This window comes from Camelus ferus, chromosome 12 (genome assembly GCF_009834535.1).
Source record: "Camelus ferus isolate YT-003-E chromosome 12, BCGSAC_Cfer_1.0, whole genome shotgun sequence".
Classification (NCBI taxonomy): Eukaryota; Metazoa; Chordata; class Mammalia; order Artiodactyla; family Camelidae; genus Camelus; species Camelus ferus.
The window spans coordinates 7,825,310-7,843,033 of NC_045707.1; the positions used below are offsets into that span (position 1 = coordinate 7,825,310).

Genomic DNA, 17,724 nt, shown 5'->3' on the forward strand with positions numbered 1-17,724 from the left:
AGACAGGCTAAAGGAAGTTCTTCAGGGGAAGGAAAATGACAGCCAAGAGAAACTTGGAACTTCAGAAATAAAGGGAGAGAAGCATAAATGGTAAATACAAACACGGTTTTTCTCAGAATTTCAAAATACATAAAGCAAAAGTTGATAGACATGTAAGGGGAAATATGACAAATACAAAATAACTGGGAGACTTCAACACTCCCCTCTTAGTAATGGATGGAACAAACAGACAGAAAATAAACAAGAATCTCCAAGACCTGAACACTATCAACCAACTTGATCTTACTGACATTTATAGAACATTCCACCCAACAACAGCCAAATACAAATTCTTTCCAAGTATACATGGAATATTCACCAAGATAGACCATTTCTAGGGTCATAAAACAAACATCAACAAATTTAAAAGAATTAAAATCATACAAAGTATGTTGTCTAAACTTAACAGAATTAAACCAGAAATCAGTAACAGAAAGATCATTGGAAACCATGGAAATATTTTGAAATTAAAAAGCATACTTCTAAATAATCCATGGTTTTAAAAGGAAGTCTAAAAGTAGATTATGAAATATTTTGAACTGAATGAAAAAAAACTACAAAGTATCCAAATTTATGAAATGCAGCTAAATCAGGGCCTACAAGGAAACTGACAGCATTAAGGGATTATATTAGAAAAGAAAGCACTCAAATAAAACAATCTGAGTTTCCAGCCTAAGAAAATTAAAACAAAGAGCAAACTATAGTTGACCCTTGCACAACACAGGTTTGGACTGCATGGGTTCAAATTTGCCAATTTTTTCAATAAATATACTGGAAAAATTTTTTGGAGATTTGTAGCAATTTGAAAAAACTCACAGATGGACTGCGTAGTCTAGAAATATTTTAAAAATTAAGAAAAAGGTGTGTCATGAGTGCATAAAATATACATAGATATTGGTCTATCCTTACATGGGCATAAAGGGAGTGGTATTTAATATAAAGTTAGTCAGGGAGGGTATAGCTCAAGCAGTAGAGTGTGTGCTTAGCATGCAGGAGGTCCTGGGTTCAATCCTCAGTACCTCCTCTAAAAATAAATAAACCTAATTACCTCTCCCAGCCCCATCAAAATAAAACAAATAATACAATGGTAAATAAGTAAAACATTTAAAAAATTAATAATGTGTTAGTTTTCTTACTGTTTTATAACTTTTCTTTCAAAGAATTACATTACTGTACAGTACGCACCCCCTCAATTGGAGAAACCGTGTATCAGCCTATCAATACAGGTTAAGTGTTTTCTTCAAAGTAACAATGTTTCCAATCCAGTATGATGAATATGACTGTAATGCTGATTGCCATGAAAATTTTATAATGATTTATTCACTAGCTTGTAGGTGAGGCTGCCATGAAGCAACTGAATTGATTCCACTAGGCGACCATACGGCAATCGTACGGTGCTTCTTCATTATCAGTGCAGGAATCATTACACCTGAAAACAAATATGAATTTCTTTCTTCACATAACCTTTTCATTTCTGATGTCCAGTGTTAGTAGTACACATATCACCTACAGCGTTTTGTGTTGTGTCAGACAATGTGGCTATGGGAGCTGACAGACGATTCATCTCGTACAAAGACAACGGGAACTTACAGTATCGATAAATACAGCACAGTACTGAAAATGTATTTTCTCTCTCTTATGATTTTCTTAGTAACATTTTCTTTTCTCTAGCTTGCTTTATTGTAAGAATATAGTACATAATACATATAACATACAAAATATGTGTTAACTGATTTTATGTTATTAGTAAGGCATCCAGTTAACAGTAAACTATCAGTAATTAAGTTTTTGGGGGAGTCAAAAATTATACACAGATTTTCAACTGTGCAGGGTGTCAGTGCCCCAACTCTGTGTTGTTCAAGGATCAACTTATACTCAAAGCAAGAAAAAAGCAGAAAATAACAAAGACGAGAGATCAATGAAATTGAAACAATAGGAAAAAACTGATGAAACAAAAAGCATGGTTTTTTGAAAATGTCAATAAAATTAATAAACCTTTAGTTAAATCAATCAAAAAAGGAGAGAAGACATCAACTACCAATATCAGAAATGAAAGAAAGGATATTGCTGAAGACCCCATAGATATTAAAGGAACAGTAAGGGAATACTATGGCCAACTTCATCCCCATGAATTTAACAACTTAGACAAAAATGGATCAGTATCTTAAAAGACACAAACTAATAAAACTCATTCAGGAATAGAATAGAAATTCATTCAGGAAGGAACAGAAACCTTGAATGATCCTGCAACTATTAAATTAAATAGATTTATACTTAAAATCCTTCTGACAAAGGAAACTCCAGGACCTGATCATTTCATTGGTGAATTCTATCAAACATTTAAGGAAGAGATAACAATTCTGCATGATCCAGAAAATAGAAAGAGAGTGGCATTCCTGACTTTCATTCTTTCCTAGAGGTCTCCCAAAAAAACAACCAAAATATATTTACTTTCTTTATGAAATAAAACTCATTCTATCTTGCAATTGCCATATGGGTCCATTGAACCCTCTTAGATGACGATACGTCATGGGGTCTTAGTGATCTTGATTTTAATTTACTAGATCTATTTCATTATCCTAAGAAATAGTCAATCATTACTCATGAATTATTTCCAGTTATGCTGAAAAAAAAAAAAAAGAGACTGAAATAGTAAGAAGGAAATTAAAAATGATGGAATCTCCTAGCAGGATGCTACGATATTGAAATGAACCACCATTACGTCACCCTTCAGTTTTCTGATTGCACCGTCCAGAGTGTCACAGCATCTTTCAAGAAGGTGTAACTGAAGACAGTGACACCATCCTTGCAGTCGAATGTTAGACTCACTGAACGTAGTGGAAAATTCAGAATTCTTATCTCGTGTCCAAACGGCAAAGGAAGAACACTGAGAACGGAGATGTTTCACAATTGTTAGACTAACCAGAGGACGATAAGACAAATCCCTTGATGAGTGAATGACATACGTCTAAGAACAAGAGGGAAACGTGTTACTTACTTTCAGTCATTCATCAGGAGGGACTTGATCATACACTGTTTTGCGACAATTAGACCATCTGATTTTGCTAAAAGGACCCTCGACAGTATTCTTTCATCTTTTATGACATACATGCACCAACATGTACTTGATGGGGGCTGTCAGAAGATCAATGGACGAGGCCCGAGTGTTTTAAACAAGGGAATCGACTGGAAGGGAACAGATGACGTAAATGAAACAGGCCTTTGGACCAATCATTCTAACTGGTATTTATACAACTAAAGACAAAGATGCTTTGTAGTTATGATGCAAACAAGATGGTCTTTCTCTCTTCAGCAAACTTATAAACCTTCAAAATTTTCAAAAGTATTGCGTTTTGATGATGTGAGTGGAAAACAAAGGCCCAGAAGGCAGAAGGGCCCAGCTGAGAGGGCAGGATGGCTTCCAGAAAGGGATGGCGTCCACGTGTGGCTGGTGGAGAAAAGTGAGGCTGGGGAGGGTGAGAAGTCGAGCTCTCCCTGCAGAGAAAGCGGCCCCTCCCAGCAGGCGTCCTGAGGTCCATCTCTGCCCCACCACCCATCACCTGGGTCCCTCTGGACGAGCCTTTAACTCTTCTCTAGACCCCAATCCTTCGTCTGCAAAGTCAGGGAGAAATGCCTCCTTGAAGGGCTGCTGGGTATTAAAAGACACATCTTCACAAAGCACAGGTTCGGCGTCGGGCCCTGGGGAGGCGTGGCTCTGAGGCAGCGCCTTCGCTGGGGGCTAAGAGCTCTGTCTCCACCGGACCCTTGGAGCCCAAGCTGGGTCTCTCTGGGATCCAGCTCTCTTCCTCGACGTCCATCCTCTCCTCTGGGGCTGCTGAAGGAAGTGAGCCTCCGCGTTCCACGGTATAAAATCTTCTCCGGCCCACCGACAGAAGATGAACTCCTCAGCCGGGCACTCAGGCGGGGTCACGGCGGTCCCTCTACCCTCCGCGTGCAGACCACCTCTCCCCTGCGCATGCGCTTCTGCACCCGCATGCTCCGCCCACTTCCTGAGTGGGTCCCACACTCCAGCATTTATGGTTTTGCAAATGCTCTTCGCTGGCCTTGAACCACCGTCTGGTAACCTGCACGTGCAAACTCCCACTCCCACCTCAGGGTCCAGCTGAAATGTTCCTCTTTCTTGTGCGCCTCAAGCAGGCTCCGCCTCTCCCCTCCCTGCGGCACTTCAGCCATCCCTGTGTCTCAGTGTGGCTCTTTATTTTTGTTCCTGCCCCGACCCCTCAAAGGGTGTGGTCGTCTTATCATCCTTGTACCACCGAGTCAGGGGGCACCATCCAGAACCTCAGTAAATGTTCAATGAGCAAACAAATGAATACATATAAGAAGGCTGAGTCATTTGAATGGAAGATTGCACTTTGTGTTGAAATTTTCCATGTTCATTCTGCATACATTCTCCAGAAAATTCTTTCCGAAGGATTTTTTTTTTTGTTTTAATGTTAAGCAATCAAGTCTCTTACTGAAGCTCCTCAGAACGTGAGCAATTGGAAGCAGGTGTCCCACTCACGTGTTGTATGATGGTTTCATTTGGAGACTACAGTCTTTTTCTTTCTTGCTGGCTTTTTCTTTTAAGTATAGACAAAATAAAACCAGCAAATTCAAGGGGAAAGATTCAAGTGCAGGATCAGAGGGCCCCTGAAGCCCAGCCAAGTGTCACATGGTCTGGCCCAGTGACAGGGGCTTCTAGGGGCTCCACCTCCAGGGGGCTGCGCTTGCATGGTGGGAGGGGCGCTGGCCTGCAGCCTCCGAGGGTTGGGAGTGCCTCAAGGGCAGAATGCCCCAGTGAATGTCGCTACCGCGCTGTATCACTGTAGCAGAAAACACACCCAATGCTATCACAGGGGATGGTGATGTTCCAAAAAATATTAATAGTGTGCTTACACTAATCAGTAAGAGAGCGGCTCACGTATGTCAACAAATCTCAATGGGGAGCCCATGTGACAGGTACCAGGTTAGATGGCGGCCCCGTTACTGCGTCAAGGAACGGATGCTCTTACTGAGAGAGGCCAAAGAGACACACAGAGTCACAGCTCCGCTGGATGCAGAGTCTCCTCCTATGTCAGTGAGGCTGGCAGGAGGTGGCCAGGGGTCTGGGAGATGGGGTACTGCCTCGGAAGGGGCTGAAAGGGGTCCCTGCATCTCCCAAAGCAGCTGGCACTGCTGATTCCAGATTTACAAAAGTAAAAATATACAAGTACATGTATGTATTGCTGTGCATAGAAAACAGACTGCAATGACACTCGGTTTCCATCAATTACCATACCATGTTCTGTGGGTCCCCAGTTCCCCCCATCGCCCAGGTTAACTGTTTGGTGCCTGGAGGAAGATCATGTGTTCCCTTGACAAGCACCCATGCATAGCCCTCAGTGGGTGCCTGTGAAAGAGCCCCAGCTCAGACAGAGGGCAGTGTGCCAAGAGGTCCTGGAAGACCGAGCAACACACGTACACCTCTGACCCAATGTTCACAAAGAGAAAAACATCTACGTACATGTATATATCTATGAGCAAAGAAAACAGACTGATGGGGAGGGGACAGCTCAGTGGTGGAGCGCATGCCTAGCATGCACAAGGTCCTGGGTTCAACCCGCAGTACCTCCCCTGGAAAAAAATCAATAAATAAACTTAATTATCTGCCCTTGAAAACAAAAAACAAAAAAAGAAAAAAAAAGGGGGGATGATACACAGTGAGACAGAAAACTGACACTCACAGGTGGTTAGGTCAGGGGTATCTTCCAACCTGTTTCTGTATTTTCTAGGCTTTCTACACCGAATGCATGCTCCTGAATGTGTTTCCCCTTGAATTACGGAAAAGACAAAATAAACAGCGCCTGGGAGGCAACCGCACCCTCTGTGCCCCTCCGCCGACCTGTGCTGCCCTCTCACCTGATGAGTCTCTGAGGCGCGTCATCCTCTTCTTGGAAGGGTCTCTTCTCACACAAGTTGCAAAACTCCCGGAAGTTTAAGGTGGCGCTGAGCCTCAAGCCGAGGAGGCCCAGGAAGCGCTCGAACTCCTCGTCCTTCAGGTTGAGGAGCAGGTGCAGCAGCAGCCGGCGGAGGTCACGCATGTTGACGATGCCGTCCCTGTCGGTGTCGATCTTAAAGAAGGCCGAGTAGGGGTTCTGAGGACGAGACGCATGCGTCAGAGCCTGTCCCCTGAGCCTGATGACAAACATGCCCCTGGGCGTGGACTCACCCCCCACATGAGGACGGGGCCGTGTTTCCACTGTGGCTTTTTGGAGATGTCACTACTCCAGGAATAGCCTTGCCATGATTTGCTTTCCCCCCCGAAATTACGAGCTCTGTTCTCAGGTGCCCTCGTTTAATGCAAAGAGTTCAGGAAAAGGGACAAGAAAGGCTTTTCTTTCCCTTCTGCTCCCTCAGCTTGTGCTACCAGAATGAAGGACGAATACGCTGGAACTTTCCAGTATAATCAAAAATCCCGCTCTTGATGCTTTTACACAACTTTCACCATGTTTGGCAACTTCTGTCTACAGGAAAACAGCTGCAGTGCTGAAGGCACCCCGAGGAGCCCACTGGAGGCCGGCCCTGGTTTGTTGCCAGTGCGGGGGCCCCACCTGCCGGGGGTCCACCTCTGCGTCAGGGAGGTCTGACTGCATGATGGTGCCCCTCCTGCAGACGGAGAAACAGGCCTGCAGGGAACCTGCCTGGGGCTGGGCTGCACGGCTCAGGGCACACCCTGGACGCAGACTGCTTAGGGTCAAACCCCAGCTCTGCTGGCACTTAGAGTTACAGAGGGCAAGCTATTTAACCGCAGCAGGCTTCTGGTCTGTAACTCGGGGAGTCCCTGCCTCCTGGGGTGGTTGTGAGGGCTGAATATGCTACCGAGGCAAAGCACTTAGGAGGCGCCTGGCCAAGTCTCCGCAAGCACTCTAAAATGTTGTTTGTTGCTATTACTGTTGCTTGAGGTCATACAGCGAGCGCCCGGCAGTCAGATTTGAAGCGGGATTTGAACCATGTCTGGGTCAGCTCCCTTGCTTCCTTACGCATGCTTCCCGTGTCTCAGGCTTGAAGAGCTGCTGCTGTGGTCCCAGCACCCCTGGCCCCACCAGCACCGATGCAGTCCCACCCAGGGGTCTGTCTGGCTACCTGAATCTCAGTCTTTGACTTCCCAGCATGAAGTCTACTGATTTTATTGGAGTCAATCTAATGTTATTTCAATTCCTGGCCATGACATTTACTAGATACGTGGCTTTTTAAGTTTCTCCCCATCTCTGACCGTCAGTTTCTTCATCTATAAAATGGAAACACTAATGCCTACCTGGTAGGGTGGATGTGGGAAGTAAACCAACTGCGGCCTGGTATGTAAACCTTCCAGTTCACTGCCTGGCATGTAAAGTGAAGTCTGTTATTCATTCGACAAACACACGCTGATTACCTATTGTGTGGCGGGCACCGTGGCAGTCAGTTGTGTTATTGCGGTGAATGATTCAGGACAACTGGGGCCTGAACATCTCATGGAATCACACATCCACACGCACCGCACGCTGGGAGAGGATGGACAGCCCATATCTCCCCACAGACGTGAAGGGCCAGAAAAGGGACCAAACCAAAGGACCAAGGGGGCTTAAGAAAGTCCAGGGCTTATGTAGGAGTTAGCTGGTCACGGAGGGAGGAGTGACAACCCAGACAAAGACAGGAAGGGGAGGAAGGCACTGGCTGGATGTGATGGGAGGAGGAGAGGGGTGGAGATGCGGCCAGAGAGGAGAGCCTGGCCGGCGTAGAGCCGGGGCTGAGGCACGATGGGGGCTCATCCTAGAGAAAGGGGACGCTCTGACCAGAGCTGTGTGCTGGGACCACCTTGCAGGGCCAGGTGTCCAAGACAGACTGTGAAGGAAAACTGCAGTCCCAAAAGTGTATGCAGAGAATGGTCCTATTTGTGTGGGGGTTTTTTTTGACCTTGTTTGTATTTAGAAATATATATGAATCCATGCACACGTGCCTGAACCTGCACAGACACGGTCCAGAGGGTGAGGCTGAAGGAACGCCCACGGGCACCTGTCCCCAGGTCATGTCCCCAGCCCACCCAGGGAGTCTCTGTGCCTGCCTTCCTCAGAGTCAAGGAGACAGATGTCCCTTGTTTGGTCACAAGGAATTATTTCCTTCAGCTGTTCCTGGACTTTGCTTGGCCTGGGCTGTGAGGGCAAGACTAACTCCGTAAACCTAACTGTGCTGAGATGGACTCACATGGCTACAAAATTACTGGGTCAACAGCAGCAGCAGCAGCAACAAAGGCATTTTCAACTAATATAAAATCGTTTTGTCGTTATTGATGGAGAGAGATAGTCAAGAATTTCTCACGAACACGGACCCAATAAAGTAAATAAAGTGACTGTACCTTCCCACTCAAAAGTCAAGACCCACGCTTTGCCCCGTTTACAACCCTGCAGGGAACCCGGGTGTCCCACATCCTGGGCTGCACCACGCGAACCTGGCAATTAGGGGTGCACGTCTCTGTCTCGCCCACCAGGTCATAAGTGCTTTGCAGACTAGAGTGGGTGTTGGTGAATGTTTATTCAATCAGTTCATGATTTAATTATTTAGAATAATGACCATCTTTGGAAACAAGGGACGTATGTGTGTTGTAAGCAAGGTGCACTGTAATAAAGGTAGGAAGGTAATTCCTACCTTCCTGTCAGCGTCCCACTGGGAAAGGTGGGAGGAGGAGGGGGGAGGGAGGGGCCAGGACGAGGGGTCTGGGTTGCGATGGATGAGGCGGCAGGAAAAGGCAGCAGCGGCCGGTGGCCACTCCAGCCCCCTCTCCTGGCGCAGAGGGACAGAGGGACTGTGCTCCCCGCACCTCTGCTCCCACTTCTAGCCTCTCCCACCCCGACCCCGCCAGGCTTTCCTTCCTCAGAGCCAGGCACTCCACCCACTAAAAGACCTCTGCCTGCACCCTGCTCTTCTCAACTGGGCATCACGTCAGATTAAATAGCGAGGCCCAACCCTCTCCATGTCTGCTCATGGCGGCTGTAGTTTTTCAAACTGAGAATTAGGACGCACGGTCTGATGGCTGGACAGAATAGTCAAAGCCAGAACCATCCTGCAAATCCCAGCCAGAGAGTCATCGTAAGTTTATCCATTTTAAAATAGACGCTCGTTAAGCAAAATGGATCTCCAATTGGCAGCCAGTGTGGGGAAGATGTTTCAGAGCACAGCAAACTGGAGCTGCCCCAGCCCTGGGGCTGGTTCCTCCCCCTGCGCACTCCCCACCTCTACTCCCCTGGACTCACCCCATCCTTGCCTCCCCAGGTGTTTGCTCCTGCTCACCCTGGGGTCTCCGTGCCCTGGTCAGGACACTATTAGCTCCCTTGTGCCCTCTACCTCATTTTGTAGCTAATGTGGTCAGCTCATCAAATTGATCTTCCTTCCCACTTTAATGACCCTCTTTTACTTCTTAACACAAAAACACTTGAGGTCATTCTGCACCTGCCTGTGTGTTTGAATGGCTGCTCTTCCTCCTGTCTTACCCGTTACAACATCCACATGCAACCCACACCTCGGTCATACAGAGCTGTGTGAGCTTTCCACCAAAGTCCACGCCCTGCTGCCACCCCCTTGAGCGAGCCCACTCTTCTGAGGTTTGCTCCCTTCTTTTTCTGGTCAGCACATGCTGAGGGTTTAAGATTTGGTTCAGCAGTCACCTCCTCCAGGAAGCCCTCCTTAACGGTCTTTGTCCCTGTGCCCCCGCAGCACACTACCGGCCCCTCTACCGGACAGCCAGTCAGGATGTGTCTGAATTGTCAGCTGACCGTCTGTGTCTTGGGCTGGATGGAGCTCGCCGAGCAGGCCTCTCATCCTTCACGCCCAGCTTGTAGCAGAGATCCCAGCATCTCGTCAGTACGTGATGCCTGTCTGGTGAGTGCAGAAATGGAGCGGAAGGAATGGCTGAAAGGATCCTGAATTTGCTTTAACTTGGGCTGTCACGCCCCTGCCCACCTCCCCTTCTTGTGAGGAGGGTCGCCTTACTTCTCCAAGGCTTTTGAGAGGCAGAAGGCAGACCCAGCAAAGTGACAGGAGGGAAGAGCCTCAGGGAGGGGAGGGAACCCGGAGACAAGCCCCCGCCCCGGGAAGGGGAGAAGGGGTAGGCCCAAGGCTCCCGAGGGAGCGCTCTGTGCCCGGGCCCCGGGAGTCACGCCCACGGCGGCTGAACCAGTGTGCACAGGGAGGGGGCGGGGGGTCCAGAGAAGCCGAGCAGCTGCGAGTCATACTTTACCCGGAAGGACTCCTTCATTCTCGGCGGGAACTGCTTCAGGCAGTCCTCAGCAGTTATAAAGTAGCTGTCCGAGCCGCCTTTTGAGAGAACTGGAGTCCGAGATGGAGTCACTTTCGGCCAATTCATTTTAGAATCTGAAACAATGCCATAAACCAGAAGACTTCCATCAGGGGCGCAAGCACCTCTTGCTGTCTGTTTCGACACTTGACTTGTGTCCCCAGTCCTGGTAGAACACTACACAGGCATTCGGCCCTGCGGACTGAGCACAGCCTGAACTTTGTTCTGATCTGGTGTCTCCCATCATCACAAGAAGAACTTGTTCTCCAGACTGTCGGGGGGCCGTGCTCCCATCCGGCACGTCTCCTCGTTTGGCTTCTCCATCCTCCCTCCAGGGCAGGGACTATGTCTCGTCCATCTCTCTGTCTCAGAGGCAGAGAGTGAGGATTCCTGCTCTGTTTCCTAGAATCATGTCCTAAACACAGGAGTGTGTGAGCAGGCACCACTCATTAATCCTCCCAACCGTCTATCTGCTAGATGCTGCGCTACCGGCCCCCTACACTTCCTGGCCCTCTAAACACCCCTCAGAGGTAGAGTCTCCTCTTATGCCTGGTTTATACACGAGGAAACCTATTAATAGCCCATCCACACCTGAGGAGAGGAAGGCTCGGCTTTCCCAGGGTCACAGAGCTCACGACAGCACAGCTGAATCCAAAGCCCAGCTGGTTAACTGCTGCATCTGGCCCTCTTCCTCCCTTAAAACTGAGGAAGGAAGTGTAACCTCTACTTAAACATCAACCCATTTCCCGCAGGTCGTGATGACCGGAGTGCGGCCCTGTCTGAAGCCAGGCCACGAGCCTGGGACTTGGTTTTGGACGTGTGCTCTGCACACGTTGCAGCCACCTTCTCCCCACTGCTGTGGTTTGCGGGATGGATGCAGGCGGAGCATCTGGAGCTTGTGGGCCTCCGTTAGTCCGGTCTCGAACCTGACCTCGCCTCACCTCTGCCTGGGCTGGGGTGGCCTCCCCTGAGTCTGTTACGCCTGGCAGGTCACACCTCCCCCGATGCCTGATGCCTGTCCTGGGCCGGCCTCAGCATCTGGCCCTGTGCTGGGGGCGCTGACAGAGGACGGAGGAGGAGGGGAAGGAGGGGGAAGAACAGCCAGGGCAGGGAGGAAGCCAGTGTGGCCGACGGCTGCTGCGTCAGGTGCCCGCTCGGTAACAGGCTCACTGCTCCAGGGCCTCAGGCACGTGACCGCTTACTGTGGGCCCCAATCCCTCACCTCTGCAATGGGTGCGCCTGGCACACTGGATGGACTCCCAAAAAGAAATGTGAGCTCCTTTTCCTTCTTTTTATTTTCTATCAAAAAACTTCAAAACATATAGCCAAAGAAAGTGTCAAAATTCTAAAATTCTACAGTTTCTCGTGCTTTTCCAGGGGGTGCAAAACCTCTTTCCCTCTAGGATTGACAAATGAAGTCCGAGGGGATTGGATGGGACCTTCTCTTTTTCCTGGTGGGGAGTCCCAGTGTCTCCATTGAGACCCACCGCGTCTCCTAGGCCAACTTCGGGAGGACGGCAAAATGCAGAGTTCAGGGCTCTGCCCCATCCAGCTTGTGGTGCAATTTATCAGAATAGAAGCATATTCCATCGGCACATATGCATGATTTCTGCAGCCTTTCCAGAGGGTTTATTTGTCCACCTAAATCTCCGTAAGAGTGGAGACGAGAGTGAGGGACCACACAGCCAAAAAGTGAGGGGCTCTCTGGGTGTTGGTCATCTGTCTGCCTGGCGTGTGGCTGGGGGAACAGAATCAGGAGCAGGTGCAAACGGGGGGACCCAGCTTCCAGCCCGGACTGCACTGCACACGATGAATTTCCTGACCACCACTTGGGGTGGGGAGAGGGGAGGGACAGTGGCCGGTGATCTTGGGCATGTCATGGAATCTTTTAGAATCTCTGTGTCCTTATCTGCAAAAAGGGAGGAAGAATATGTGCCTGGCCCGTGCATGCATGGGTGTCATGAATTCCAGATAACCAGCATCTTTTTAGGAGGAAAACCTTAAAAGACATGAGGTGTGATTGGAGAAGGGCAGGCTTGGGAGTGAAGTTTAGAAACCATTTGTGCTCTGAGTTTGCAGACAGCTCTATCAGACAAACTTCTACACTCACAGTTCTGCTGAGTGAGAAACAAAGGGCGAAACACAGTCAGATAAAATTAAACAAATAATGTCTGTTTCCAGTCTTTGAACACATGCCGTTTCAACATCTCTGCTCACACTATTTCAACCCCAGACCCCTGTGGCCCCACTTGGAAAAGCTGGCAGGGCCAAGGGTGGGAGCCTGGTTTGCACTTGGCTGTTAGCTACCTTTAAATCCTGTTGCAAAATCGAGATAACTCATCCCTTCTTTCTTATATCCTAGTTTTGCAGTCAGCAGGGCGTACTGATCGTCGGCCATGGGCATCCCGTTATCTTCCAGCACCTGGCAGGGAAGACAGCGAGGGGAGAGGCTGTTAGGCTGTCCCGGGGTCCCTGTCTGGCCCAGCCTGTGATTGTTGCTCATCTGCCCCCACCCACGGGCGGGGCTGGGTGTCCTGGATCCCGGCTGGTGCAAGGTGTGCTGAGCCAGTGAGTAAACAAAGGCACAGGCTTTGTCGCGTGGCACTCGGGCTGCAGCCCCCATTGCAAAGCTCCCCGTAGGCCGGGCCGGCCGGGCCAGCCGGGCTTTCCAAGTTCACATCTGCTGTGACTACAGCAGCTTTCAAGATTCATAGGTCAGATTTATATTCACATACATCCTAGGCAACACGAACAAAATATAGCAAGGTGGTTTGAGGAGGGAAAACTAGAGTTTTAATTGAGGAGTTTCATTATGGGCCACAGTTTAATCTGCAAGTTACTGTGGCTTTTGCAGGAGGACCCATGGACATCCTTTCCTCCCCTCCTTATGTGAGTCCCTCGCTAAAAGTTATCCGTGACCCCTTCACTTCAGCACATATAATCTGCTGTTTACCAATGGTTTTCATTGGGGGGATGGGGGTGGGGCGTGGGGGCAACCGGGAAGACACACTTCCCTGCATTGCAAACAGCGGAGCAGAATCACCTAGTTGACTCTTCCTAGGAGATGACACCTTCCTAGGAGAAACTGACGGCGGGGCTGTTCAAGGGGCAGGTGGGGCTGGTACCCTTTGCCAATGGCCAGTTAGTCAATGAGCTGGATGGAGCTACCTGCCTGGAGAAGAAGCCCCCAGAAGGGATGCTGCCGGGAATATAGATGCAACAGAAGACACCACCCTGCTGCTCTCAAAGTAGTCACAGCTTAAAGGAGAAAACATGGCTTTCCTTCCAGAAGAGGACACTGAATCACAGTTCAAAATGTGTGTGCATCTGAGAGCCAAAGATGCCCAGGATGGCTGGACTCTCCCAGGACAGGTGCAGGAAGGCTGTCTGGGGGGGCCAAGGCTGGAGCTGGGTTAGGAGAAGGGGTGTACCTGAGAGCTGGGGGCGGGCAGTACACAGGCCAGTGCATGTCAGGGCTTCTGGTGCCACAGGAAGCTGAATGGGGGGAGGGAAGAGGAGGGTGTGATGAGACAGTGCCCACTATCGTCATCATCTTCATCACTATCATTGTCATCCAGTGCCAATACTCCTGCCCATCACCTGCCAGGCATCCTGCTGAGATCTTTACCGATGTTACAGCTCATTGAATCCTTAGCATAAGCCGTGGGAAAAGCACTCTTACTAATTCCATTTTAAAGATGTGGAAACTGAGGCTATGAGAGTTGCCCAGTCATGTGATTAGGAAGTGATTAGGAGGTTCAAAGGCAGTTCTTAACCACTATGATGAGCCCGACTGTTGGAATACGGTCCTTGGGGCCCCGACAAAGAACCACGCAGGTGGAAACGGATGGGAAAGGACAGTAGGAGGTGGGGGAAGGGCTCTTCCAGGGACCCCAGGTGCCCCCACGTGTATCCAAACAGGCCACACAGGCAAAGGCCAATCTGGGTCTCGACAGAACACCTTGAGATGCCCTCGGAACGCCATCTCCCACTCTCCCCTGTCTCCCCGGGAGGCTGTCAGGAGACAGGTTCTCCTTGGCCGCCCGGATCTGACAGGTGGCGACTCCTGCTCTGCCCCTCAAAGACCAGAGCTGCAGAATCGAAACCCACTGCGGGGCAACGGAGTGTCAACAGCAGCCGTGAGCCATCGGCTCTTTCTGCTTTGGTGCCAGCCTTTCTGGCATGTGGGCAAGGACCCAGGAGCGGGCACCTTTGGCCATCTATGAAGATGACCTGTGGCTCGCTGGCCTGGGCATGGCTTGTGTGCGTGTTGAAGTGAACAAGCTGGGGATGTGTGTGGTGCAGGGTGGGAACCAGAGAGAAAGGGAGGGGGCGCAGGTGTGGCTGTGTTGCCTGGGGGCTCGGGGGAGCGGCGCTGGATTCCAAGATCATCCCCAGGACCCGCCTGGGGACCCGGGCAGGAGTGCGTGGCTGGGAATTCTGACAGCTCCGCACACACAGCCCGCCCCGGCTCTGCACAGGAGCCTGTCCCAGCACGGCTGGTGCAAGCGGTTAGACAGAACGCTGCGGCCCCAGGCATCAGGGGGGCTCTGAAACGGATAGATTGGTTGCTTTTTTTGAAAAATAACTTTATATTTTGAAAACAATTATACATGAATTATTCATTGCAAATTCCTCCTGCTTAGTACTTCATAAAAACATATGTAAAAGATGGTAAGAAAATGTCTGTAAGCAAATGTTTCACAGCCTGGAGGGCTGAGAATCACCGGGAGGTGGGGCATGCCTTAAGCAGCCTGCCCAGAGGTTGCAGGCGTGCATCGCCTGCACAGAGCACCACAAAGGACAGGATACCCAGAGAGCGCCATTGCCAGCAGGGGTGCTGAGCCCTTCTCAAACATCAGAGGCTCTAACGCCTCCCCTTGCACCGGTCATCTCTAAGACGAACAGGCAGCAATCAACTCGATTGATCACAGCCCTTGGAAGCAGCCTGCAACACAATGCAGGACTAACCTGCAGCACTTACAAAACAGACTTTCAAGTGTTTAACCATCCAAATCTTGCCCTTTGGTCTTTTCTAGGAGGCATGGTTCCCTAAAAAAGTTCCTCAAAGAATAACAAACCAGTGACCTGGTATATTCTGATTCACCAAATTGTCACTTCCGCCATTCTGGGGACATCACTTAGATCAGAGGCTGATTCTTCCATAGGCGGCCACAGCATGACACGGAATCATCGCTGGGCTCTCTGGGTGAAGACAGGTGCTCCCGGGCAGGTGCCCAGTAACCGGAAGTTGAAGGAGTGATTCAGTCTTTCTGAGTCTGGCTCCTGCAGACCACCTGTGCTTTGGGGGAACCACCCACCAGTCTCTGTGTGAGTGGTGCCTCTTGGCACCGTTTGTGGCAGCTGATCTAGGGAGTATAGTACGCATCCTTAACTTTCCACAGTCTCTTTAGTAATACTGAACCACGTCACATGACACATAGGAACCTTGCAACCACAAGGGTTTGTGCCCTGCCCCTGCCCTTTAAGCTGTAGGTGTCACTTTTTTACATCTACATATATTCTAAACCCCACAAGACAATGTTAAAATGTTTGCTTTAAGCACTCAGAGGCAGTTTTAATTAAGAAAAAATAGCCTTTTATATTTAATTGGCTATTTACCATTTTTAATGTTCTTTTCTCCTTCATGATCATCTGAGTCTCCACCTAGTACCACATTCCTTCAGCCTGAAGAACTTCCTAGCATTTCTCATAGTGAAGATCTGGTTGCAATGAATTATCTTAGTTTTTTTTTTTTTTTAATCTGAAAACATCTTTATTTCACCTTCATTCTTAAACGAGACTTTTGCTGAATGTAAATCGTGGGGTGGGAGATTTTTTGTTTGTTTTGTTTCTGCTTTCCTTCCAGCATGTAAAAATGATTGTCCCACTGTCTTCTGGCCTCCATTGCTCCTGATAAGAGGTCCACGGTAATGCAAAGCATTGTTCCTCTTTTAATGTGTCATCTTTCACACACTGCTTTAAGGCTTCTCTCTTTGCTTTTGGTATTCAGTTTATCTGTCATTTTTCTTTGTATTTATCCTACTTGGGGTTTTCTGTGCTCCTTAAATCTATACATGTAAACTTTTCACCAAAAATTGGGAAAGTTCAGCTATTATTTCTCCACGTATGTCTTCTTCCTTGGTCTTCCTTTCCTTGTGTGACTCTAATTACACCTGTGCTGGACCTGTGACGTTATTCCACATGTCTCCGAGGCACTGGTCTATTTTAAATTCTTTTTTACTTTTTTTTTCTTTCTCTTCTTCAGTTTGTATAACTTCCATTGATCCACCTTCAACCTCACTGGCTCTTCCTTTTGTCATTTCCATTCTGTGGTTAAGCCCATATGGTGAATTTTTATTTCAGATATTTTATTTTTCAGTTCTAGAATTTCCATCTGGTTCTTTTCATAAATTCTATTTCTCTGCTGAGACTTCCTATACTTTCAGTCATGATGAATATACTTTCCTTTGCATCACTGAGCGTAGTTAGAATAGTTACTTAAAGGACTGGGCTAATTCTAACATCTGGATCATCTCAGGGTCTTTTCTCTTGAGAAAGACCACATTTTCCTATTTCTCCATATGTTGAGTAAATCTGGATGGTATCCTGGACATAATGAAGGTTCTGGTGTGGAGATTTTGGATTCTGTTACATTTTGTTTATTTGCGTAAGCGGTAGACCGGCCGGACTCTGTCTCTTGGGCAGCAGTTTAAATCTCAGTTTGGTTCTTTCATCCTCATCTAGTCTCTCTGCAACCTGCCCTGCTCTTGTTTGGTTTGAGGTCAGCCAAAGATCTGGGCAGAATTTGTGAACAGAACTTGGAGCATGCACTCTCCCTTTGCTGTGCAATGGCATTAGTGAGTCAGACCGCTCTCTGCTCTCTGGCTCTTCAGGCTGGAGAGGCTGCTGGATTTCCATCAAAGTTTTATCTACCTTACGTGGCACCAACTTCAGTCTTCACTCAGGTGAAAAGCTAAAAAAGAGCAACCTTACTATTCCCATTCCCAAGAGTGGACTCCTCTCCAGAATCTGTCTGCTTAGTTCCATTCTCCAGGGCCTTACTTACTGAACACTGCTATCTCTGGGAAGGTTGGTCTGGTAGAGGTTTATTCAGCTATATGGGAAGCAGAATTCCCCGTAATGCTTGCTTGGATGCTACAGCAGGCACAGCCTTAAAACCCAGCTACTGGTGGGGAACGCATTAGCTCAGTGGTAGAGCACATGCCTCGCACGCACAAGGTCCTGGGTTCAATCCCCAGTACCTCCATTAAAATAAATAAATAAAACCTAATTACTCTCCCCTCAAAAAAGTATATAGTGCTGAATGTCAATTATATCTCAATGAAATCTGGAAGAAAAAAATTTTAAAGAAG

At 48.5% G+C, this 17,724-nt stretch overlaps 1 protein-coding gene across 1 annotated transcript in view; it reads right to left on the reverse strand.

Annotated features, from left to right (window-relative positions):
• Window positions 1-17,724, reverse strand: part of EFCAB6 (EF-hand calcium binding domain 6) — a 207,689-nt gene that overhangs the window by 66,470 nt on the left and 123,495 nt on the right. The window contains 3 exon segments of the mRNA XM_032492388.1: window positions 5,941-6,176; window positions 10,292-10,425; window positions 12,656-12,770. Coding sequence (XP_032348279.1) covers window positions 5,941-6,176; window positions 10,292-10,425; window positions 12,656-12,770 — 485 coding nt within the window.